The sequence below is a fragment of the Notolepis coatsorum genome (assembly GCF_963971535.1).
Source record: "Notolepis coatsorum genome assembly, chromosome: 8".
NCBI lineage: Eukaryota > Metazoa > Chordata > Actinopteri > Aulopiformes > Paralepididae > Notolepis > Notolepis coatsorum.
Window position 1 is genome coordinate 146268897 of NC_140172.1, and position 25706 is coordinate 146294602.

A 25706-nucleotide genomic window follows, 5' to 3' on the forward strand; every position below is an offset into this window, starting at 1 on the left:
ACTGCAAACCATCGGATCAATATATCACCCATACTACATAAAGCATTTACTGACGATCACGGAATTATAAACGACCCCCCCCCCCCCCCTTTCCTCCGTGCATGATGACGCATAACATATACGATCATATACAGTTGCATTTTTTAATATAGCGTGTCTAGGGAATAAACGGCAATCGATAATCTATATATGCGTTTAGGCCTATAACTCACATTTTAGGAATTACTGCAGAAAACGATAAAAACATACTTATATTCTTGAAGGTATTTTTGTATGAATGAAAAAGTATAACGTTCCTACATCCTGAACGATAGATAATCGATGTTGAATGGGCCATAGTAATGTCAATTTAGCAATACAATTTTAAAAGTTATAGCCCTGCAAAGAAGGTGAAGTCTCCATAGGCTTACAGTGGTGGCAGACTGGCTATATTGATGGATATAAGTTATGGCAGGGAATGTGTTAAAACACAGTGCAACCACTTATGAAATCACCACTGCACCACTGGTCACATATAAGGTATACATGTACAGTGAAATGCTTGGTTCTGTAATATGAGCCCCCTCAGATTGTGCTTCATACAGTACAAAGTAAATAGAATAAAGACCAAACACGATACAACTGTAACAATATACAAACTAAAGTACAAAATGGCACAAAAAAATACATAATATGATTTTCCAATAATTTTTTTGGTGATTTTTTTTTTAAAACGAGGTGACATCCCCCTTTAATAAAAATGTAACAGAGCCGGTCCCTTTTAATCGAACCCAGCAGTAAAGTTTAAACGTTAGATGTGTGGATACAGATGTGATGTGAGTGAGTATAGAGGCGGAGTGTTTGCAACATACTGTAGCACAGCCCACAAAGGCCGGACAGTGGGTGGAATAATCATAATCCCATAGAAGCGGCTGGTGGTGGAAGAGCCAATGCGCGCAGGGCTCTGAGGTGCGTTCGCTGTTCAAAGAGAAGAAGTCTCTCTCTCTCTCTCTCTCTCTCTCTCTCTCTCTCTCTCTCTCTCTCTCTCTCTCTCTCTCTCTCTCTCTCTCTCTCTCTCTCCCCCCCCCCCCAGCTGTTCGTGTGTTTTCTTCTTCATCTCCGTGGGGGTGAAGATAGAAGTGTGACTTGTTCTTCTCCTGCGCGTCTGTTCACTCCCCGGGCACCCCCCGAGACTTTACGCACCAAGACGCACTATAGCGCGGAGACAGACGCACCAGAGAGAGAGAGAGAGATAATTGCCGAGTTCCAGTGGCCGCAGAGAGAGAGAGAGAGAGAGAGAGAGAGAGAGAGAGAGAGAGAGAGAGAGAGAGAGAGAGAGTCACAGACAGACGCACAACCAATGAGCGCTCCCAGAGACCCCCCTCTCCCCCCCCCCCAGAAAAATACTTTCTTTGTGTTTAGAGACATTTGGAAGAAGATGCATAAAGCAGAAGGCAGCGCACGGCTCAACAACACACTGGAGGAGCAGGATGGTAATGAGTGATGTTGTACTGGACGGACGAGTCTGTGTGCTGTGAGTGGATTTATTAAAGCTGCATTGTTTTAATAAATATACACACCCCTCGGATTAAGAACCTCTCTGTACCTGCGGCTGTTATTATCACTTGCATTTGTCTATAGATTGCATTTTTTCTTTTTTGGTCCTCTTTCCTGATTATTGCGTTATTTATTGGATCATGTTCGTCGTCAGGACAACTTTCCTCCTGTACGTGGTCGTGGCGGCTACACTCGCAGGATATGTCCGCTGCAGCACTGAGGAGGACAGTGAGCTCTGCTTCCCCGTGATGATGAGACTGCGTGATGATGGTGATGGGGGCCAAAGGAGCGACGATCAGAAGAACGACGTGGACAGCGGTGTCCTCCACCCCGGGCCGGGGACATCATCATCATCATGTGTCCTGAAGATACGCGCGTTCCAGCGGGATTTAGTGCTCGACTTGCACCAGGATTCCACCTTCCTCGCCGCCTCCGTCTCCAAACTGGACACTCTCGTCGTCTCGGACCACCTCGACGACGGTGTCATCACCGCCACCACCACCGGGGACCTGAGCCGGTGTTTCTACTCCGGTTATGTCAACTCGGACCGCTCTTCGTACGCGGCGTTGAGCCTGTGCAAGGGTTTCCGAGGCGCGTTCGGTTCCCAGGGCTGGGAGTACTTCATCAGTCCGGAGCGCAATAATGGCACCGGGCAGGGCGCAGCAGAGAGCGCAGAGCGCGGCGCGCACGTTATCCGGCGTCGCCGCGGCGACCCCCCCGGCGGTACTAGTAGTAGTAACTCCACGTCCAGGTGCGCGGTGGGCGGCGACGTGAGTCCCCAAGCCGCGCAGTCCCTGGAGAAATACAAGCGCGTAAAGGCGCTGATGAACGACAACGCGACCACCGCCGAAGAAGAAACGATGTTCAAACGCATACAGGGCAGCAGGTCCAAAAGGTTCGCTTCTGTTCCCAGATACGTGGAGGCGCTCGTGGTGGCGGACGAGTCCATGGCGGACTTCCACGGCGATGACCTTAAGCATTACCTCTTGACCCTGATGTCGGTGGCCGCCCGGCTCTACAGGCACCCCAGCATCCTCAACTCCATCAGCATCGTGGTGGTCAAGTTCATGGTGCTGACCGAGGCCGAGGGACCCAAGGTCTCCGGCAACGCGGCCATGACTCTGCGGAACTTCTGCACCTGGCAGAAGAAGATGAACAAGAACAACGACAAGCATCCGGACTACTGGGACACCGCGATACTGTTCACCCGACAGGTAGGCGACATGTTATGGTATACTTATACTGTTCACCCGACAGGTAGGCGACATGTTATGGTATACTTATACTGTTCACCCGACAGGTGGGCGACATGTTATGGTATACTTATACTGTTCACCCGACAGGTGGGCGACATGTTATGGTATACTTATACTGTTCACCCGACAGGTGGGCGACATGTTATGGTATTTATACTGTTCACCCGACAGGTAGGCGACATGTTATGGTATACTTATACTGTTCACCCGACAGGCAGGCGACATGTTATGGTATACTTATACTGTTCACCCGACAGGCAGGCGACATGTTATGGTATACTTATACTGTTCACCCGACAGGTAGGCGACATGTTATGGTATACTTACTTATACTGTTCACCCGACAGGTATAGGCGACATGTTATGGTATACTTATACTGTTCACCCGACAGGTAGGCGACATGTTATGGTATACTTATACTGTTCACCCGACAGGTAGGCGACATGTTATGGTATACTTATACTGTTCACCCGACAGGTATAGGCGACATGTTATGGTATACTTATACTGTTCACCCGACAGGTAGGCGACATGTTATGGTATACTTATACTGTTCACCCGACAGGTATAGGCGACATGTTATGGTATACTTATACTGTTCACCCGACAGGTATAGGCGACATGTTATGGTATACTTATACTGTTCACCTGACAAGTAGGCGACATGTTATGGTATACTTATACTGTTCACCCGACAGGTATAGGCGACATGTTATGGTATACTTATACTGTTCACCCGACAGGTATAGGCGACATGTTATGGTATTTATACTGTTCACCCGACAGGTAGGCGACATGTTATGGTATACATACTTATACTGTTCACCCGACAGGTAGGCGACATGTTATGGTATACATACTTATACTGTTCACCCGACAGGTAGGCATGCAACATGTTATGGTATACTGTTCACCCGACAGCCAGTAGGCATGCAACATGTTTTTTTTTTTTATCCACTTTTTCTCCCATTTTTCTATATTTTCTCCCATCCCAATTTCGTATCATCCAATTCAACCCTCCCCTGTCACGAACGCTGTTTCTTGCCTCCCACAAGCCGGCTGCAATGTGGACTAAGTCATACATAGCACAAGTCCCCTCCGGTACTTGAGGTAACAGCAGTTGCATCTTTTCACCTGCGCAGCTCGATCTCTCAGTGGCGAGGAGTAACGCGTGGGAGGCTCACGCTGCCCCCTGATTCTACTGCGCAGGCGCAGCAACCGACCTGTAGGAGTCGCTGTCCACAACGCCCGATACCCACCCATCAGTTTCCCACCCCCTAATACGGCCAATGTGTATTAGTATGAACAACCAGCTAAACTGAAAGCAATGTGGAGCGCCTTGCCCACTACGCCACGTAGCCGCCCATAGGCATTCAACATGTTATGGTATACTGTTCACCCGACAGCCAGTAGGCAGGCAACATGTTATGGTATACTTGTTCACCCGACAGGTAGGCAGGCGACATGTTATGGTATACTTACTTAGGCTCATCCATATACAAATAGGACTCAAGCATGATGGTGATGGTGATGATGGTGATGTTGACGGAGATGCTTAATTGCTGTTGTTAAGCAACAGTGGCTCAGGAAGTAGAACAACAAGTCGTCTGGTAATCTGGAGGTTCCCGGTTCCATTCCCGCTCCTCCCGGGCAGCGTGTGACACTTGAGCAAGACACTTAACCCCCTAACTGCTCCCGATGAGCACCTCGCACGGCCGCCTCCACCGTCGGTGTGTGAATGTGTGAGTGAATGTGTGAAATGTGAGGAACAAAATTGTAAAGCGCTTTGGATAAAAGCTCTATAATTATAAATGCACCATTTACCATTTAAGCACCTTGTGCAAAGCACATTTGAGAGCGTGTTTAACAACAACAAACTGCATGACACGTTTTTTCTTCACTCAATCAAATCATTCCAGTCGCGAGGGCTGAGATGACAGCCTATATATAGTTTACCCCCAAACACCACCACCGTCCCTGGGGAAGGAGACGTGACGTGTGTCGGAGTATAACGGTCAGAGCTCCTCCCCGTGAACCATATGGCACTGAGGATGGGTCGGGAAAATATAGTAGAAAGTAGAACGCTTTATTGTCATTGCACAACACAGTGCAACGAGATTGGTTTGTGCAGCCCCTGAAATAACGATACCTACATACCCACTCTACCACACAACACATCCATGATGTACCTATAGACACACTGTTGTACCCATACACACTGACACACCACACATTCATGTACCCCCTCGTACCCTCTGCTACATACTGTATGCACTTATTCACAGGAACATTAAAAAGTAAAAAAAAAAATAATAATAATTGCAAAAAATCACCACAGTAGAAAAAAAACATTGCACATTGGCGGAAAATATTGCACATTAACGAATACCATTATTGTCCCAACATCTGTCATATTGCACATACAAGTATTATAGTGAGGTAGATGTGATATAAACCCTGTATAGAATGCCAAAAACACATGGAGACTGTATATATATATATACATGCTGCAACCTTTTTGACTCAGCCTACTAAAAAAGTGATTTGGAGTATTATAGGCTATATACTGTAGGGGCCTGACCCGAGGCAGGATGTGAATGTAACCACTTTTATTGTTTTGCTGGAGACGACGCCGGGTCACGAATGGGAAAGTTCGGACGAATCCATCCAGTGGAAAGAGGCCGATAGTACGGCTCTGCTTTGGCTCCGACGCTCTCTCCCTCTCCACCTCCTCCAGCATCCTTGGTCCATGACACCGCGGGTTCTAGAGAGAGTGAAGTCATGGCTTTGCCTGTGTGTTGCCTCGACATGTTTAACTCCACGACGACTTAACGAGATCCAAAACGCGTGTGAGTTCCTGCTTGCTTGGCCGGCGAGCTTTCAACTGTTTCACGGGGAATTAGGGGGGCGTCTCGTTTGAAGGAAGCAAAGCGGCAGATACTGTACATACACGCGTGCAATTAGACACACGCTTTGCGTCATTTATATTAACCCCCTGCTTCCCTCGGTCGGTCGAGAGAGAGAGAGAGAGAGAGAGAGAGAGAGAGAGAGGGTTCTCCTTCCTTCCATGGAAGGGAAAGAAGAAGAAAAACGAAGGCTATGTTAACGATCACTTCTGGCCTGTGTCACTGGCATGACGTCCTGTGTCACTGGGCATGACGTCGCCTGCCGCAAGATCCCATTATTGGCGGATTATATTACAGCCAAGAGAAGTTCACACGGTCCGACATTTCTGCGTAATAATCAGTGACATACCACCAGGATTACAGCGGTCTATTTTTTGCCCATATAGGCCTCGCTACGTAACTGGAGCACCTCGGGCCCCCCGATGCAGACCTTCCCACAGTGTGGAGTCTGCAGACCCGCTAGAGAGGTTCTCCGGGGCTCCCGGCGGGCGATGGTAGAAGAATATAGTTAAATGTGTTGTTTACAAAAAGCCACACAAAGAGAATAACGACCATTTTAATCATCATATAGGTCTCAGTTTGTCACCCCCCCCCCCCCCCCCCCCCCCGTCCACAATAAGACAGTTGTGTGTCACTGCTGCTGCACTAAATCATATCTAATAACAAGACGAGAAGAAAAAAAAAGTCTTGTTGGGTAGGGGGGGGTGTCCCAGCGGACGGAATCTCATCACGTCGCGGTCCGGAGTTTAACGATGTGTATCTAAGAGGACGCCCCCCCCCCCCCCTGCCCCCCTGAGGGGAGGGGAGGGGAGGGGGGGTGGGGGGGGGCACACCGGGTCGGATGTGTCCTGGTCCTCCAGCTGTGGGGCTGGCCGGCCCGTAGACTCGTCTGCTCCTCGTTAAACATGCCCCCGAGGGCCAGAGGGGAGAGGAGGAGGTGGGGGAGGGGGGAGGAGGTGGGGGAGGCGTCCACGTGCATGTCATAGCTCTCGTCTCACCGCTCCGTATAGCTCAGCCCCACCTGCTACCCCCCTCCTCCCCCTCCCCCTCCCCCCTCCTCTTCAGACCATACTGCAGGAGTGCCAGAGGAGCAGTATTATTCAACAGCTGCAAAGTCTTCTGTCCGCGCCAGCATTTGTCCCCCTAACACTGCTGCTTCAGATTGAGAATGTTGTGATTGAGAAGGCTGTGGTGGAGTCGACGATGTATTAAACGCCGCCACTCCCGTTAGTTGATGAACCAAATGTATACACACAAAATATATATTTTCTGGTATCCTGTTCCCACTTTTTATCCAATCAGCGGAGAGAACCCTAGATGATTCTTTTAAACTTATTTCAAGAAATCTTGCCAAGCCAAATCTGTTTACTGCACTGCTAGATAGATTATGTTACTTGTTTTCAAGGACACATTAGCTTGAAACTGGTTTTTATCTCTTATTTTTGTCAGGCCATTTTTGCAGAGTTCTCTCTCTCTCTTCTGATTGGACAAAGTGGGAACGGAATACCAGAACATTTATTTAGTGTTTACTGCAGAGCAGAGGGACTGGGAGACCCATGTTACTGACCAGACACTATATATCAGTGATGGCTGTTTACTGCAGAGCAGGAGGGACTGAGAGACCCATGTTACTGACCAGACACTCTATATCAGTGATGGCTGTTTACTGCAGAGCAGAGGGACTGAGAGACCCATGTTACTGACCAGACACTCTATATCAGTGATGGCTGTTTACTGCAGAGTGGAGCGACTGTGAGACCCATGTTACTGACCAGACACTATATATCAGTGATGGCTGTTTACTGCAGAGCAGGAGGGACTGAGAGACCCATGTTACTGACCAGACACTCTATATCAGTGATGGCTGTTTACTGCAGAGCAGAGGGACTGAGAGACCCATGTTACTGACCAGACACTCTATATCAGTGATGGCTGTTTACTGCAGAGTGGAGCGACTGGGAGACCCATGTTACTGACCAGACACTCTATATCAGTGATGGCTGTTTACTGCAGAGCAGGAGGGACTGAGAGACCCATGTATACTGACCAGACACTCTATATCAGTGATGGCTGTTTACTGCAGAGCAGAGGGACTGAGAGACCCATGTTACTGACCAGACACTCTATATCAGTGATGGCTGTTTACTGCAGAGTGGAGCGACTGGGAGACCCATGTTACTGACCAGACACTCTATATCAGTGATGGCTGTTTACTGCAGAGCAGGAGGGACTGAGAGACCCATGTTACTGACCAGACACTCTATATCAGTGATGGCTGTTTACTGCAGAGCAGGAGGGACTGGGAGACCCATGTTACTGACCAGACACTCTATATCAGTGATGGCTGTTTACTGCAGAGCAGGAGGGACTGGGAGACCCATGTTACTGACCAGACACTCTATATCAGTGATGGCTGTTTACTGCAGAGTGGAGGGACTGGGAGACCCATGTTACTGACCAGACACTCTATATCAGTGATGGCTGTTTACTGCAGAGTGGAGGGACTGGGAGACCCATGTTACTGACCAGACACTCTATATCAGTGATGGTTGTTTACTGCAGAGCAGGACGGACTGGGAGACCCATGTTACTGACCAGACACTCTATATCAGTGATGGCTGTTTACTGCAGAGTGGAGGGACTGGGAGACCCATGTTACTGACCAGACACTCTATATCAGTGATGGCTGTTTACTGCAGAGCAGGAGGGACTGGGAGACCCATGTTACTGACCAGACACTCTATATCAGTGATGGCTGTTTACTGCAGAGCAGAGGGACTCGGAGACCCATGACTTCTATCCCCAGGCCATCAGGCTGCTAAACGAACAATGAACACTACACAACAACAACCATCAAACGCACATAGCACACACATCCACACGCACACACTCACTTTAAACAAACACACTGTAGCACCCACTCCACACACTTTATAGCACACACTCACTTTAAACAAACACACTGTAGCACCCACTCCCCACACTTTATATTTATTGATGAAGGATTGCACTACAACTCGTACACCTTACTGTAAATTGTACCTAAATTGTACCTCATCCCATTTCTGCTTTGCACTATATAGTACTGTACATTAGTACACTGCATAGTATTGTATATTATATGGTAACTCAGTTACGTCTATTCTGCACCGAACATTGTACATATGTCTATACTGAACACTGTGACCTCATTTTCTACTTCTAATTTACATGCTATACTATGTTATTTGATATTATCTTGTCTAGCACAGTCTCTGGAGCGTAACAGTAAGAAGCATTTTGTATGAAAGTATTCTGTACTTCTGTATGACAACTATTAAAGAAACTTGAAACTTACTGACCAGACACTCTATATCAGTGATGGCTATTTACTGCAGAGCAGATCGGGACTGGGGGGGCCCCATGTTACTGACCAGACACTCTATATCAGTGATGGCTGTCGGAGTGTAGAGCTATTATTTTAACATCTAGACCAGGGGTTCCCAAACTTTTCAGGCCGGGGCCCAGAAAATAAGGCGTCAGAGAGCCGCGGCCCAATGCACATCGTCTGGCTTTTTTTTTTCTTTTTTTTTTGCCAGACGATTGATTTTTTAAGCCAAATATCACTTCAATCCTATTAAGTTAGTTCAAGTTAGTTATTCATTTATATGTGCTATTTATGAGAGGGCTAACTTGTTGCAAAATAATAATGATAATAATAATAATAGCCTCATTAAAATACTATTGTTGCTTCGGTTGTTTTCAGCGTTTTATGTGCATAATCTGTTATTTAGTTTGAAATGTTCGTTGAAATAAGTAGATTTTTCGTTTTTGTTTATTTATTAAGTTAATATAAAACCATATAGTCACATTTTAGAATACAATAGAATAGAATTTTAGAATACAACTAGAAACACTGTCCTGGCCTGCTTCTAAGTTCAGTAAAAAAAATAAAAAAAAAAAAAAAAAAATAAAAATAAAAAAAAATATATTTCTTTATTTTTTTATATATTATTTTTTATTTTTTTTTAAATCATCTCGCGGCCCACCCGTGGCTGCTCGCGGCCCACCTTTGGGTCGCGACCCCGACTTTGGGAACCACTGATCTAGACCACTTGTTTTAACAAACAAAGAAATACCACTTGCAGATCCTTTTAACTGTCAGTGAAAATGTAAAGATCGCTTGGTTCGAGGGGGAAAGGCCACGTTAAAGGTGTTAGTTGTGATTTCTGGAACCCTATTTCCTACTCACCGACGATGTCGTAGATCCCTACCGTTCCCTCGTACTAGCTCTGGCTCGTTAGCCCACGAGCTAACGCTAACGTCGAGCTCCCGTCTGCACACGCTGACTGAAGGTAATATAAATCCACTCTGTGTGCACCGTGGAGTACATGTCAGTCCACCTTCAGTCAGCTTGTACAGACAGGAGCGTGACCCCTTTGACCTCGCATTGGGTCGTGACTGAGTACGGGCTAGTATGAGGAACGGGCATGGATTGCGCTGAGGAAGCACTCTTGCTAATCAACAACATCGCCGGGAAGTAGGAAGTAGTTCTACAAAAACCCTGATTGAAAACAGACCTGTGTGATTTTGTCTAAGGAAACGAGGTAAACATGCTCCTGAATGTGTTTTCAGACGGACGGTGAGGCTTAAAGGTGCACTTCACCAAAAAACGAAACAATGCAGATTTATTTTGCACATAATCTCACACGCGCACACACACACGCACGCACGCACGCACGCACACACACACGCACGCACACACACACACACACACACACACACACACACACACACGTGCACACACACACACACACACACACACACACACATCCCAAAACTCTAAACAGCTTTGCACACATTCACTTAGTTTGACGGTTATCAAGAGTAAATGAGTTTCAATATGGCCACCGATGATGTCATCGAATTACAGTTCAATGAAACGATGAAGATGAAGAAAATGGCAATACCTTGTCTCATAGGGACTGCTACCTTATCATTCCATTGAGCTGTAATTAACACAAGGATTCAATGGCCCCCGATGACATCACTGGTGGCCATATTCAAACTCAGGTACTCTCGATAACCGTCAACCTAGATGAACGTGTGCAACGTTGTTTAGAGTTGACTATTCTACTATTCTTATACTACTACCTAATCATCCTAATATGTCTATAGTATACTACTGTGTACTCACACACAAAAGCTCGATTCTATTTGACAAACAACGCCACTGACCCTTAGCTGCCAGAGAGGTACCCCTATTGCTGACTTGTTGTTCACAATTTGTAAGTCGCTGTGGATGAGTTTTTGGACGTGTGTGAGATTACGTAAATCGGCGTTGTTTTTTTGGGTGAAGCGGCCCTTTAACCCTTTCACTACCACACTACAAAGGGTTAACACTTTCACTCCCACACTACTACAGAAGGTTAACCCTTCCCTACCACACTACAGACGGTTAACCCTTTCACTCCCACACTACTACAGAAGGTTAACCCTTCCCTACCACACTACAGACGGTTAACCCTTTCACTACCGCACTACAGAAGGTTAACCCTTTCACTACCGCACTACAGAAGGTTAACCCTTCCCTACCACACTACAGACGGTTAACCCTTTCACTACCACACTATAGAAGGTTAACCATTCACTACCACACTGCAGGCGGTTAACCCTTTCACTACCGCACTACAGAAGGTTAACCCTTCACTACCACACTGCAGGCGGTTAACCCTTTCACTACCGCACCACAGACGGTTAACCCTTTCACTACCACACTACAGAAGGTTAACCCTTCCCTACCACACTACAGACGGTTAACCCTTTCACTACCACACTATAGAAGTTTAACCCTTCACTACCACACTGCAGGCGGTTAACCCTTTCACTACCGCACTACAGAAGGTTAACCCTTCACTACCACACTGCAGACGGTTAACCCTTTCACTACCGCACTACAGAAGGTTAACCATTCACTACCACACTGCAGACGGTTAACCCTTTCACTACCGCACTACAAAAGGTTAACCCTTTCACTACCACACTACAGAATGTTAACCCTTCCCTACCACACTACAGACGGTTAACCCTTCACTACCACACTATAGAAGGTTAACCCTTCACTACCACACTGCAGGCGGTTAACCCTTTCACTACCGCACTACAGAAGGTTAACCCTTCACTACCACACTGCAGACGGTTAACCCTTTCACTACCACACTACAGAAGGTTAACCCTTCACTACCACACTGCAGGCGGTTAACCCTTTCACTACCACACTACATACGGTTAACCCTTCACTACCACACTACATACGGTTAACCCTTTCACTACCACACTACAGAAGGTTAACCCTTCACTACCGCACTACATACGGTTAACCCTTTCACTACCGCACTACAGAAGGTTAACCCTTCACTACCACACTGCAGACGGTTAACCCTTTCACTACCGCACTACAGAAGGTTAACCCTTCACTCCCACACTGCAGACGGTTAACCCTTTCACTACCGCACTACAGAAGGTTAACCCTTCCCTACCACACTACAGACGGTTAACCCTTTCACTACCGCACTACAGAAGGTTAACCCTTTCACTACCGCACTACAGAAGGTTAACCCTTCCCTACCACACTACAGACGGTTAACCCTTTCACTACCACACTATAGAAGGTTAACCATTCACTACCACACTGCAGGCGGTTAACCCTTTCACTACCGCACTACAGAAGGTTAACCCTTCACTACCACACTGCAGGCGGTTAACCCTTTCACTACCGCACCACAGACGGTTAACCCTTTCACTACCACACTACAGAAGGTTAACCCTTCCCTACCACACTACAGACGGTTAACCCTTTCACTACCACACTATAGAAGTTTAACCCTTCACTACCACACTGCAGGCGGTTAACCCTTTCACTACCGCACTACAGAAGGTTAACCCTTCACTACCACACTGCAGACGGTTAACCCTTTCACTACCGCACTACAGAAGGTTAACCATTCACTACCACACTGCAGACGGTTAACCCTTTCACTACCGCACTACAAAAGGTTAACCCTTTCACTACCACACTACAGAATGTTAACCCTTCCCTACCACACTACAGACGGTTAACCCTTCACTACCACACTATAGAAGGTTAACCCTTCACTACCACACTGCAGGCGGTTAACCCTTTCACTACCGCACTACAGAAGGTTAACCCTTCACTACCACACTGCAGACGGTTAACCCTTTCACTACCACACTACAGAAGGTTAACCCTTCACTACCACACTGCAGGCGGTTAACCCTTTCACTACCACACTACATACGGTTAACCCTTCACTACCACACTACATACGGTTAACCCTTTCACTACCACACTACAGAAGGTTAACCCTTCACTACCGCACTACATACGGTTAACCCTTTCACTACCGCACTACAGAAGGTTAACCCTTCACTACCACACTGCAGACGGTTAACCCTTTCACTACCGCACTACAGAAGGTTAACCCTTCACTCCCACACTGCAGACGGTTAACCCTTTCACTACCGCACTACATACGGTTAACCCTTCACTACCACACTGCAGACGGTTAACCCTTAGACTACCGCACTACAGAAGGTTAACCCTTTCACTACCGCACTACATAAGGTTAACCCTTCACTACCACACTGCAGGCGGTTAACCCTTTCACTACCGCAGAAGAGGAACACAGGGACTCCTCCTGTTTGGTGTGAGAGGAGACACTCCCGGAGGAGGCGACGCACGCCCTCCTTCCAGCTCCTCCAGCTACACTGCACTCCTAAAAAACACATGTTGAAATAAACAGCACAAGACGTTTTGTCCCGAGCTAAACACAGTTAAAGGGTAACTTCCCCAGAAGACAACAACACTGCTTTATTTTGCACATAATCTCACACACTCTCACCATCGCACTCGAAACGGTTTTGCGCACATTGATTTAGTTTGACAGTTTAGTTTGACTTAAATGTGACGTATTTTGTATCTTTTTGGGCAATTTTACACGACTTCCTTGCATCTGTGGAACACGTTTGTTTAAAAAGGCATTTCACCAAAATACAATGCAGATTTATTTTTCACGTAATCTCACACACGTCCAAAAGCTTTCTTTGCACATTAATTTAGTTCATACTTTTTTTTATTACTATTAACACTTTGACTGCCGGGACACGTCTTTTCACGTCTTTGCTGGCCATGCTAAAGTTGCCGGGGGACGCTGTACAGCGTCCTTATATCGATATTTCAAAAATCTGCGATCGGATTCATATTCCCCCTCCGCTGGCCTGAGATCCACCAGCAGGACCCACTGAGCTCTCTGGCGGTTCAGGAGCGCCATCTGGTGGCCGATCGGCGCAATCGCCACACAGGATGTTGAATAGAGGTTGTCATGACGACCGTAGTACTTCCGGGCGCTCGCTATGGTTCATGGGACTCTGGCTCGTCACGCTACACGGTGATCGATTGGCAATAACTCGATAAACAACATGATTTGGACGTATATACCATTATACAAGCTGGAGATGGACCGGGTAAAAATATATCCCATAATGATAAAATTTCTACTCGACGATGATCGCCCAACGGCGCGCGGAGACTGGGGTGAGTTTTAGCGTGTAACGTTACCGTCTTAGATACTAACTGCTATTATCAACATTTGACCCACATTAGATGATTGGTATAACGCTGCCCACGGAATTATAAACGCCCCCTAGCCCATCCGGTCAACATCAGATGACGTGTAGTAACTTCTAGAAGTACGTCTAGTTGGAATTTTTTATATCGCGCTGATTGCCATCAAACTGTATTTCATCATCAATATAATGCATTTGGGGCTATATATCACGTTCTGGAGAAAGCTGCAGAAAGAGATGAAAACATACTTATACTAGTTTAGACCATACTTTACTATGAATATGTGAATGAAAAAGTTTAACGTTGCTACACAATGAACAATACATATAGGACTTTGAATGGGCCCTAATAATGGCAATGTAGCAATAGAATTTAAAAAGTTATAGCCCTGCAAAGAAGGGGACTTTCTCCATAGACAAATAGCGCTGGCAATCTATGGTATATCATTAATTTAACCCAAGGCAACCAAAGTGTTAAACAGTTATTGAGAGTAATGAGAGTTTGAATATGGCCACCAGTGATGTCATCCGGGACATTGAATGTTAATTACAGCTCCGTGAAATGATAAGGTAGCATTTCCTATAAGACAAGGTATCGCTATCTTCTTCATCTACATCATTTCATAGAGCTGTAATTAACACAGCTAAGGATTCACAATTTCACACAAGGATTCAATGGCCCCAACTATTCAATTCAACTATGAATTGAAAATGGGGGACCCTGAGGTAAACAAGACAAACGTCTTTCTCTGGTCTGCATCCCCTTAACACTTGTGTGTATTGAGCCGTACTGTATTGTACCCATTCTGCAATCTGTTAAATAAAGTTAATAAAGTCAAACTAAGTGAATGTGTGCAAAACTGGTTAGAGTTTTTTTTGGACGTGTGTGAGATTATGTGCAAAATACAGCAGTGTTGTTTTTTCGGTGAAGTGCCCCTTTAATATCAACACAATTTTAAACCCAAGCGACGAAAACATCCTGTGGTATTTCAACACGTCTTCTTCTCAAAGTGTACTCAAGTCTTACAGTCATCCTCACACCAGCCCCCCCCACCCCCCCCCCCCCCGCCTCGTTTGCTCTCCTGTCAAAACCGGTGATCACATACAGAAAACATGTGACCCTTGACCCCCAGGGGAAACAGTGTGAATGTCGTACAAAATGGCGCACGTGTCACTGGCTGAAATGGCTGCAACTACTCAAAGCACCCTTTTTGACGGAGTGACCGCACACAGTACAGGGGGTGGTCCTAGTGGGAATCAAACCCCTAACCCTGTTAAGGCCGAGATATGCTTCAACATCGTATGCTGTGTGTGTGGGAGCTAGACCGACATACTTCCTCGTCAGTTCAGCACGAGGGTTGCAGTACACTGTCGAACCACCAGGCGGCTGTGCTGCGTTGTGTCGTACAAATGGCTATATTTTCGGACTTCCTCTGCCAGTCTTTCTTTTAAATTTGGACCGCGTTTGTAACGTAGTTAATCACGATCAATAATGGAACGCCCCGAGATGATAAACGGTAAATACGGAAGTACGTCAGAGTGTAGTACGTCATACTATATGTACATACTAGGGATGGATTACTCGCAGCTATGAGAAAAATCGATCTTAAATTATTAATACAATTTTTCTTTTTTTACATATTTGTTTAAGATTATAACTGTTTGTTGGTTTCATTAAACATACGTGAATGAACAAAATTAAGTAAAAAAAAAAGAAAAAAAAATCTAAAAAATATATATATATATATTTTTTTCTTTTTGCGTAATACACGATCACGCGAGTATAGCATGCGGTCAATCTATCTGGATTTTTCTTAAAAATGCCCATCCCTAGTACATACTACCATATGTATATACTATTATGTATACGTACTACCATAATGTAAATACTACCATATGTACATACTACCATAATACATACTACCATACTGTAATACATACTAACACATGTACAGGATCAAAACCCTTTCTCTCAGACCTCCGGTGTACACAAAATATGAAACAAACAAAAACAACAACACCTAAGAAAAACACAGTAACAGCATGATGAGCAACATAATGTATCCACAGAATGAAAAACGTTAATGGTCCAAAAGTGCTTAGTGCAGAGTGTGATTTAGCAGCAGTTTTTGTAATAACTTAACAGTTCAGACCTTTTTTTGGGGTGGAGGGGGTGGTTTGTTTGCTTATATCCAAAGTGCTCGGCGCAGTCCTGGCTTTTTGGGGGCAGGGAGGCGAGGGGGGGGGGGGGGGGGGGGGTTCAGCGTCCTGACAGTCTGATGGATGAAGCTGTTGCTCTGTGAGAGACCCTCCGTGGGTCGACCCACTAAAACAATGTCTTCTTTCTGCACTCGCTGTGACCTCATAAGGGGTGAAACAAGAAATCCAGCGCTCCACTCCCGTGACCTCAGCTCTTTATAGAAGCCGTAAGAGGATTGTGTAATCATATGCTAGGGGGGGACTGAGTCTTTTGCAGATTATTTTTATTAAAAAAAATATTAGTTTAGATGTGAACCACCTCACAGACACTCACTCACTCACTCACTCACTCACTCACTCACTCACTCACTCACTCACTCACTCACTCACTCACTCACTCACTCACTCACTCACTCACTCACTCAGCCACTCTGCCCCTAGTGACGGTTCACATGCATGGCACTTTGACTCGTGTTTATAGAGAACCCGCTCTCGTGCTTTGGATCGATGACACCGCGGGTCCTTGTTCCGATATAATCAATAACACAGGTCCTGTAGAAGTGCGGGCGATTACACCCCTACTAACTGTGTGGTCCTGTATACAGCACACAGAGACCTGCGGATAGGGGACACAGAGACCAGTCGCTCACACAAGCCTAGGACACCAACCATACAGTAGGCATAGGTTTAGGGGGCGTTCCCCTCAATATCGAGAATATTTGTTCCCCTAAAAAAATATAGCTAATATATGAAAGACAACCCCCTCCCCAAAAGACAGTGGCTCAGGAGGTACAAGGGTCATCTGGCTCCTCCCGGCAGCGCATCAAAGTGTCCTTGAGCAAGGCACTTAACTCCTAACTGCTCCCGATGAGCAGGTTTGCACCTTGCATGGTTACCTCCGCCATCGGTGTGTGAATGTATGAGTGAATGGGTGAATGTGAGGTATAAGTTGTATAAAATCCAGTCCAAATGCAGTCCAAAAGGTAGTGACATTTTGACGCTCAAAATTCCATGGGGGAGAACCACTCAAAGTCGGGGGTTAACCTTCTGTAGTGTGGTACTGAAAGGTTAACCTTCTGCAGTGTGGTAGTGAAAGGGTTAACCTTCTGTGGTGTGGTAGTGAAAGGGTTAACATTCTGTGGTGTGGTAGTGAAAGGTTAACCTTCTGTAGTGTGGTAGTGAAAGGTTGACCTTCTGTAGTGTGGTAGTGAAAGGTTAACCTTCTGTAGTGTGGTAGTGAAAGGTTAACCTTCTGTGGTGTGGTAGTGAAAGGTTAACCTTCTGTAGTGTGGTAGTGAAAGGTTAACCTTCTGTAGTGTGGTAGTGAAAGGCTTAACCTTCTGTAGTGTGGTAGTGGAAGGTTAACCTTCTGTAGTGTGGTAGTGAAAGTGTTAACCTTTCTATAGTGTGGTAGTGGAAGGTTAACCTTCTGTAGTGTGGTAGTGAAAGTGTTAACCTTTCTATAGTGTGGTAGTGGAAGGTTAACCTTCTGTAGTGTGGTAGTGAAAGTGTTAACCCTTTGTAGTGTGGTAGTGAAAGTGTTAACCCTTTGTAATGTGGTAGTGAAAGTGTTAACCCTTTGTAGTGTGGTAGTAAAAGTGTTAACCTTCTATAGTGTGGTAGTGAAAGTGTTAACCCTTTGTAGTGTGGTAGTGAAAGTGTTAACCCTTTGTAGTGTGGTAGTGAAAGGGTTAACCCTTTGTAGTGTGGTAGTGAAAGTGTTAACCCTTTGTAGTGTGGTAGTGAAAGGGTTAAGGCACACCATTTGGGCCTGTGTCAGGTGCAATACAGAACATGTGATGGGGGGTATATGCAGGGCTTTCCATAAACAATGCTATGACATGCTATGACTATGACAACACGCCAGCGCCACCATTCCTTTTTCTTTTCTTTTTTTGCAGTGAAAGCTTGACGCGGCTTAGAAACAGACGCATCATTGTCTAACACGTGATTGCTTGGTCCCCTGTTCCACTGTGTGGGTGTGTGCGTGTGCGTGCATGTGTTTTCGCGTTCAACGTTAAACTATTGCGCAACCTTATACACTGTACTTGAATAAATAACTTAACTTATTTGGAAGTTACCCCTGTGTTTGCTATTGTATTGAAATTGTTTTATTTTTGAGTCAAAGGAAATCACAGCAAATGGCTTTTATATAGCAATTTATTTAGCTTCTCAGATGGGGGGCACAGCCCCTCTCCGGACCACCCGCTAGTTGAGACTCAGCACCATCTTGTTAAAAGATCCTGGGGAAAGCATAAACGGGAGGAGGAAGTAGGTGGGCAGGTCCATAGTGGGGTCAGAGGTCACAGCAGGTACACGTCTAAGGCTATTCAAATAGATATAGTATATTCACAACAATACAGTATTTTCTGTATTTAATAGTGAATCCTAACCATAAAGCTGCCAAACGTATTCTTCTCCAGAGAGGTCGGGACGGTCGCTGTAACTCCACAGCAAGGTTGCTATTAACTTACAGGGCAGACTCCAGGAGGAGGGGAAAGCAGAGCACACTTAAATATTTCCAGATCTCGTAAATCCTGGCAGCTATAGGACCATATCAGTGTCTTCAAGCCGCTTTCCAGTTGTCTTCACAGGGGAACTACGTCTGCAGCGCGGCCAGGGGATGACGTACGCACTGTCGCTTCTGTAACGGGATGCGGCATGTTGCTTTTCAGACGCCTTCAATGCTGTCAGTGTGGAGGAGAGAGACCCTTCACCCTAACCCTTCACCCTAACCCTTCAGTTAAACCCTTCCCTCAAACCCTTCAGTCAATCCCTTCCCTCAACCCCTTCCCTCAACCCCTTCCCTCAACCCCTTCCCTCAAACCCTTCCCTAAACCCCTTCACTCAATCCCTTCCCTCAACCCCTTCCCTCAAACCCTTCCCTCAAACCCTTCCCTCAAACCCTTCCCTCAAACCCTTCACTCAATCCCTTCCCTCAACCCCTTCCTTCAAACCCTTCAGTCAAACCCTTCACTCAAGTAGAAGATTAATATCCTGATAGATTGATATCCTGATATATTGATATCCTGATAGATTAATATCCTGATAGATTGATATCCTGATATATTGATATCCTGATAGATTAATATCCTGATAGATTGACATCCTGGTAGATTAATATCCTGGTAGATTGATATCCTGATTGATTAGATTAATATCCTGATAGATTCATATCCTGAAAAAAAAGTACAATTCCACCATTAAAAATTCTACATACATACAGTAATTAAAACGATATATATATATATGATGATATTGAAAAGTAAATCTGAAGCAAATTACACATTTTCTTCATGACATTCTCTTGCACAGCTTGGGACCAGGCCACTCAGTCCCCAGTGTGCCGCTGGCCGTTACAGGTCCATTGAAGGTCATGTGAAAGCTTGGGACCAGCTATGCAGACTCTTATTATGTCCTTATAAAGTTAGCAGACGTGACCTTTTGAATTTGCATTATTTCACATCACATTTTGACCTCCAACGTTTTGTACATAAAACCTTTCTCTTCCCAAAGTAACTAACGACCACAGGGCTCTGATGACTGCAGTGAAGTGAACCGTAGGATGTAAATAAATGGTAAATAAATGGTAAATGGCTGCATTTATATAACAGCTTTTATCCAAAGCGCTTTACAATTTCTTCCTCACATTTTTACCCACTCACTCACACATTCACACACCGACGGCGGAGGCGACCACGCAAGGTGCCGACCTGCTCATCGGGAGCAGTTAGGGGTTAATTAAGTGTCTTGCTCAAGGACACTTCGGGACCATCCGGATGACCAGACAACTGCTCATACGTCATTTTCTTTCATCATTGGTGATGAATTTGAGGGCAGAGTGACAGACAGGGATTTAAGGGTTCAGGCCGCAGCAAACCACATCGCCATATAGCCCAAGACTGATAAGGAAAACTATAATATACAGTTATTTTTTCCATCCCCGACTCTGAGCACAGCCACGCTTGGAAACGCTCCACCTCTCCGAGGGTGATCTGTTCAATGTGTGCCGATCTGTATTCAACGAAAAAAGATAGAGAGAAAAAACAGAGGGGAAAATAACGGGGCCACCAAAAACCTTAAGGGGGAGTCTCTCTCTCGCGGAGGGGTCGCGCATCCAGCCTTGTTATCAAACAGGCATCGGCGGCGAGAGGGAGAGATAGATGACAGATGCGAGAAGTAGGTCAAAGCGGGGAACAGAATTCGCTGACGGCGCAGTTTTTTTCTTCTCTTCCCTTTTTGTTACTTTGGTTTGTCTTGTAGTTTTGAGTTAAAACAAATGGACCCGCGTTACGGATGTCATGCGTTCCAGCGCGCGGAGACGCATCTGGAACCAATCTGCGCTGGCGTGGCCACCGGGGGGGGGGAGGGGGGGCGGGGGGCTCTGCTGCAAATAATTTGTCACAGTACCTTAAGTCTTAACTGTGAATGGTGTTTTGATTGAATAAAAACAAGTAAAAAGGAACTTTTGTATAAACCGTATATGGGAGTGGGATTGTACTAATGTTTTTCTCAATAATGTCGTATCTCCAGTGGGTTCCTGTTCCTATCTCTGGCCTCCCAGTGAACAGTTTGAGGTCCATTATCCATCTATTGGCCCTTGGGGGCTCGGGGCGTCCAAACAACGGCCCCAAAAAAGGTGTTGAAGGAAGGTTTTCCGTGACGTCTGCCCTTGGACCGTCGTTGTTCCAGCTTTGCTTCAACTGCTGTGTTGAAGATAAAATGAGGACTTCACATTAAAGGGACAGAGAGACTAAACGTGGGCTTCTCCTATAACTGCGTCTTGAGGGTATCAGGAAAACTGGTGCATTTATACATCTCTTTTATCCAAAGCACTTTACAATTAGTTCCTCACATTTTACTAGGGATGCTCGATATTGGCTTTTTTACCGATACCGATATTCCGATATTGTCCAACTCTTAATTTCCGATACCGATATCAACCGATACCGATATATGCAGGGTTTCCCCCCCCCCCCAAAAAACTGAATAATTTCAGGTAACTAATAATTTCACTGGATATATATAAAGCAAATATTGTTATTGTTTTTTTCTTTTTTTAAACCGATACCGATATTTTCCGATATCACATTTTACTGCCGATATCGGCCGATAATATTGGTCGGCCGATAATATCGGACATCCCTACATTTGACCCATTCACTCACACATTCACACATGTTGACTGGGAGGAAAAGAGGGAATCTCCCTCCTGAGCCCCAATACATCAGGGCCTAATGATTCACGCCCGGTACGTGCCAAGTTGTGACGCGGCCATCAGTCGGACCTGGACACGGGTCGGACCTGGACGAGGGTCAGGCCGTGCGTCCCGGAGTCTGCGGAGGAGGCGGCTCTGTTTATAGGGAGTGGGCAGCGGGGCGTGGCGGTTACTCAAGCGGCTGTCAGGGAGACCTGTGATTAGGAGGCGCAGTCGACTGGTTCCAAACGGATACTCTATAAAATGGTGTTTAGAAAACCTGGCGGTCGCAGAAATAGGTCATTTGGAAACTCTGCTCATTGCCACGGAAATGTTATGGTTGGGGACGGTTACATGACCTCATGGTAGAAGGTGAGGAGGGCGCCAAACACCCCTCTCGCTCTCTCTCTCTCTCTCTCTCTCTCTCTCTCTCTCTCTCTCTCTCTCTCTCTCTCTCTCTCCGCTCTCTCTCTCTCTCCTCTCTCTCCTCTCTCTCTCTCTCTCTCTCTCTCTCTCTCTCTCTCTCTCTCGCTCTCTCTCTCTCTCTCTCTCTCTCTCTCTCTCTCTCTCTCTCTCTCTCTCTCTCTCTCTCTCTCTCTCTCTCTCTCTCTCTCTCGCTAAAGAAATACCTAAAGATTGTGAGGTGAAAGGAACCATCAATTCAGTTAAATTCTATGGCGTGTGTAACAAGCATAGACCAGGGGTTCCCAAACCTTTTCAGCTCGAGACCCAAAAGAGAAATTTGGTGTTTCCCCGGGACCCAAATTTACAAAAATGCATCATGAATTGCCATAACATAAACTACTGATAAAGAACACAACAAACCATGAATTTCAAATGTAAATGAAATTTATTTAATTATAAAAGTACATCACAGCAATAATCAGAGTGTAATGTTAAGTTGCTCACCACCTCATAACATATGTACATACAATTTTGTAACACTTTTAAATGAACAAACATGTTCTATTCTCCTTTCTATTTCTCACCCCTTTTTCAACTCTCCATTTCTTACCCCCCCCCTCCGTCCCTCAACCTTAAACCCCAACATTGAGCAACATTCTGATTAATTTGTACTGACTTATTTAGTCTGTTTCTGTATTTGTTTTTCAGGTATGCTAGAGTATAAAACCCAGATTCACATAAGTATGTGGTGCCAAACTGAATCAACACATCTACAACTTTTTTATAAAAAAAAAAAAAAAAAATCTATTTATTTTTTATTTTTATATATTGGTGACCCAATAAAAACGGGTCCGCGACCCATTTTGGGTCGCAACCCTAAGTTTGGGAAACGCTGGCATGGACAGTCAGTAACGTGTGCATTGCGTTCTGTAACATTCATTAACTGTGGGGGTGGCAGAATGATGTAGAGGAGGTAGAGAGGCAGACCAACACCGCTGGTTCCATCTCAAAGTGCAGGAAGGAAGGTGTAATCCCAGCCGTGAAGTGACGCTGAAGGGCTCAGAATCACTGTCCAAGTGCCCTTCAGCAAGGCATCGAATCCCCAAATTTGCTCCAGGGGTGCTGCATTGCAGGCAGGCAACCGTGCACACTCTGAACCGTTTGACGGAGTGTGTGTTTGGGTCGTATTTGTGTGTTCGTGTTTGGGAGGTATAGCCTATTATGCAAGAAAGCTACCTCCCAAAATACAAATTCTGAGTCGCAGGACATGTGAAATTTTAACACTTTGTTGTATTTGTTTCGTTCACCTGCCAGGACCTGTGTGGAGCTTCCACCTGCGACACCCTGGGCATGGCCGACGTAGGCACCATGTGTGACCCCCGGAAGAGCTGCTCCGTGATCGAAGACGACGGCCTCCCGTCTGCCTTCACCACCGCCCATGAGCTCGGTGAGCCCCAGTGAACCGCCGTACTTTTGTTGAACTAGAAAGCGGTGCTCAGTAGAGCGCAAATGTCCGCCAGGCCCAGGATGCGTGTCGGCCGTTTCAATGTAGTTTTTTTTTATCCACTTTTTCTCCTCCTGTTTTTCTGTGTTTTTCTCCCATCCCAATTTTAGTCGTGCCAATTCCCCCCTCCCCTTCCTGGCCGTTGCTCGCATGTGCCCCCCACTGGTCGGTCTAGGGAGGATGGTTGATAGATACTATCGCATGTCCTTTCCGATACATGCAGAGTCAGCCAGCCACTTCTTTTCACCTGCCAGCGCGGACTCTCATTGGTGAGGTGTAACGTGTGGGAGGCTCACACTACCCTCACCATCTCCCTTCATCGCTGTGCAGGCGCCCTGACGACCTGTAGGGGTCGCTGTTTACAACGACCAGATTACCACCGACCGGCTTGTAATACCGGCAGTATGATGGCCGGCCAAGCCGGAGGCAACGCTGACAGCCGGATTCGATACCAGTGTCTCAAGCGTTGGTGACGAGTGCTTAGTCCGCTGCGCCACCCAGCCGCCTCTGTCCCAAAACTCTCAAAGGGGAGTCGCCTGAGAATGAAACAAAAATGTGGAAAATTTGCCCCAAAAAGTTATGTAAAGGTAAAAATGTTTTATGTAGAGTAATCTAGTAGAGTAAAATATATAATAATATCTTTTAGAAAGTTATGGAGAGTAAAAAAAATATATATGTGATTAAGGAATTTATCATTTAAAAAAGGTTTGCGGATCCAAAATGAATGTTGTTGTTTACATGTTGCAGGCATGTATCCCCTCCCTACTTCCTCACGTGGAATGCACCTTATTGGATAAACGATGTTGGTGCTCTAGTGCGACATCTAGTGGCTGAATGTTATCTATAGCACCTTTAAATCTATAATAATAACCCCTCCCCCCACAGGCCACGTGATGAACAGTCCCCATGACAACGTGAAGGCGTGTGAGGAGGTGTTTGGCAAGCTGAAGGAGAACCACATGATGAGCCCCACCCTCATCCAGATCAACCGCACCACGCCCTGGTCGCCCTGCAGCGCCGCCATCATCACTGACTTCCTGGACAGCGGACACGGTCAGTACACCGTCACTTTTGGATTAGATTAGATCAGATTAGATACAAAAAAAATGGAACTAATTGTAAAGCGCTTTAGAAAAAATTGCTATATAAATGCAGCCATTTACCATTTACCATTTAGATTAGATTCAAATGTATTGTCATTATACAGCGCAAGTACAGTACAACGAAAATAAGTTTGGCATCCAACCAGAGTGCAAATGTAACAGTAGAGTGCAACAGCAATATATAATATACAGGTGATTAAACTGGGTACAAAATATATAAATTAGTACTACTGAGTGTAGTGCTAATCAGATGTATGTACAGAGTTGTATTATATAAATAGATACAGTATGACTACTACTGGCCAGCAGCATAACTAGTAAGAGTAGGATGTGTACAGATATAGATATTGTAGTGGCCGCTTGTCATTCCCTATTATTTTGACAAGGCGCCACGATGCACCTACTTAGATGTTTTCTATTCGGGTAACAAAAGTTGTGGATGTTGACAAAGTTGAATGTCCAGGCTGCAGCTGATTTAGTTTGCAATGTAGTTTGCATGCTATCATACAGAGTATATGGGTAGACATATACTTTGTCTATATATACATATACATATATATATAATATATACAGCGTAAACAAAGGTGCAGATGATGGTCTGTATGTCCTATTGGTTATATTACACGTTTAAATAAATATAGGATTATAAAGAATTAGAATCTGAATGTATACATTGAGTAACAGTAAAAGTAAACCGTATGTACACAAGGTGCAGTAAACACAAGGTACCCTGAATGCCTTAATTCTGCCAAACAGCGACCTCTAGGTAAAAGAGCCCTGCTCACTTGGTAATGCACTTCTGTCTGACGTGTGGGTTGAAGTTGAGGACAGGGGGAGGGGGGGGGGGGGGGGGTCACACCTCATGCTCTGCCAAGAGAGGTCCGGAGAAAGTCACATTATAATATGTTATTAAACTCCAACCCGCACGTCAGACTAAAATAAAAAAATTTAAACAAAGTGCAGTACCAAGTGGG

At 45.5% G+C, this 25706-nt stretch overlaps 1 protein-coding gene across 1 annotated transcript in view; it reads left to right on the forward strand.

The window, feature by feature from the left end:
- The first annotated feature begins 1460 nt into the window (after nucleotides 1-1460).
- adamts15a (ADAM metallopeptidase with thrombospondin type 1 motif, 15a) overlaps nucleotides 1461-25706 on the forward strand; it is a 50490-nt gene continuing 26244 nt past the window's right edge. The window contains exons 1-3 of the mRNA XM_084320898.1: nucleotides 1461-2750; nucleotides 23440-23572; nucleotides 24515-24682. Of these exons, the coding sequence (XP_084177024.1) occupies nucleotides 1677-2750; nucleotides 23440-23572; nucleotides 24515-24682 (1375 nt within the window). The 5' untranslated portion in view covers nucleotides 1461-1676. The remainder of the gene's footprint in view (nucleotides 2751-23439; nucleotides 23573-24514; nucleotides 24683-25706) is intronic.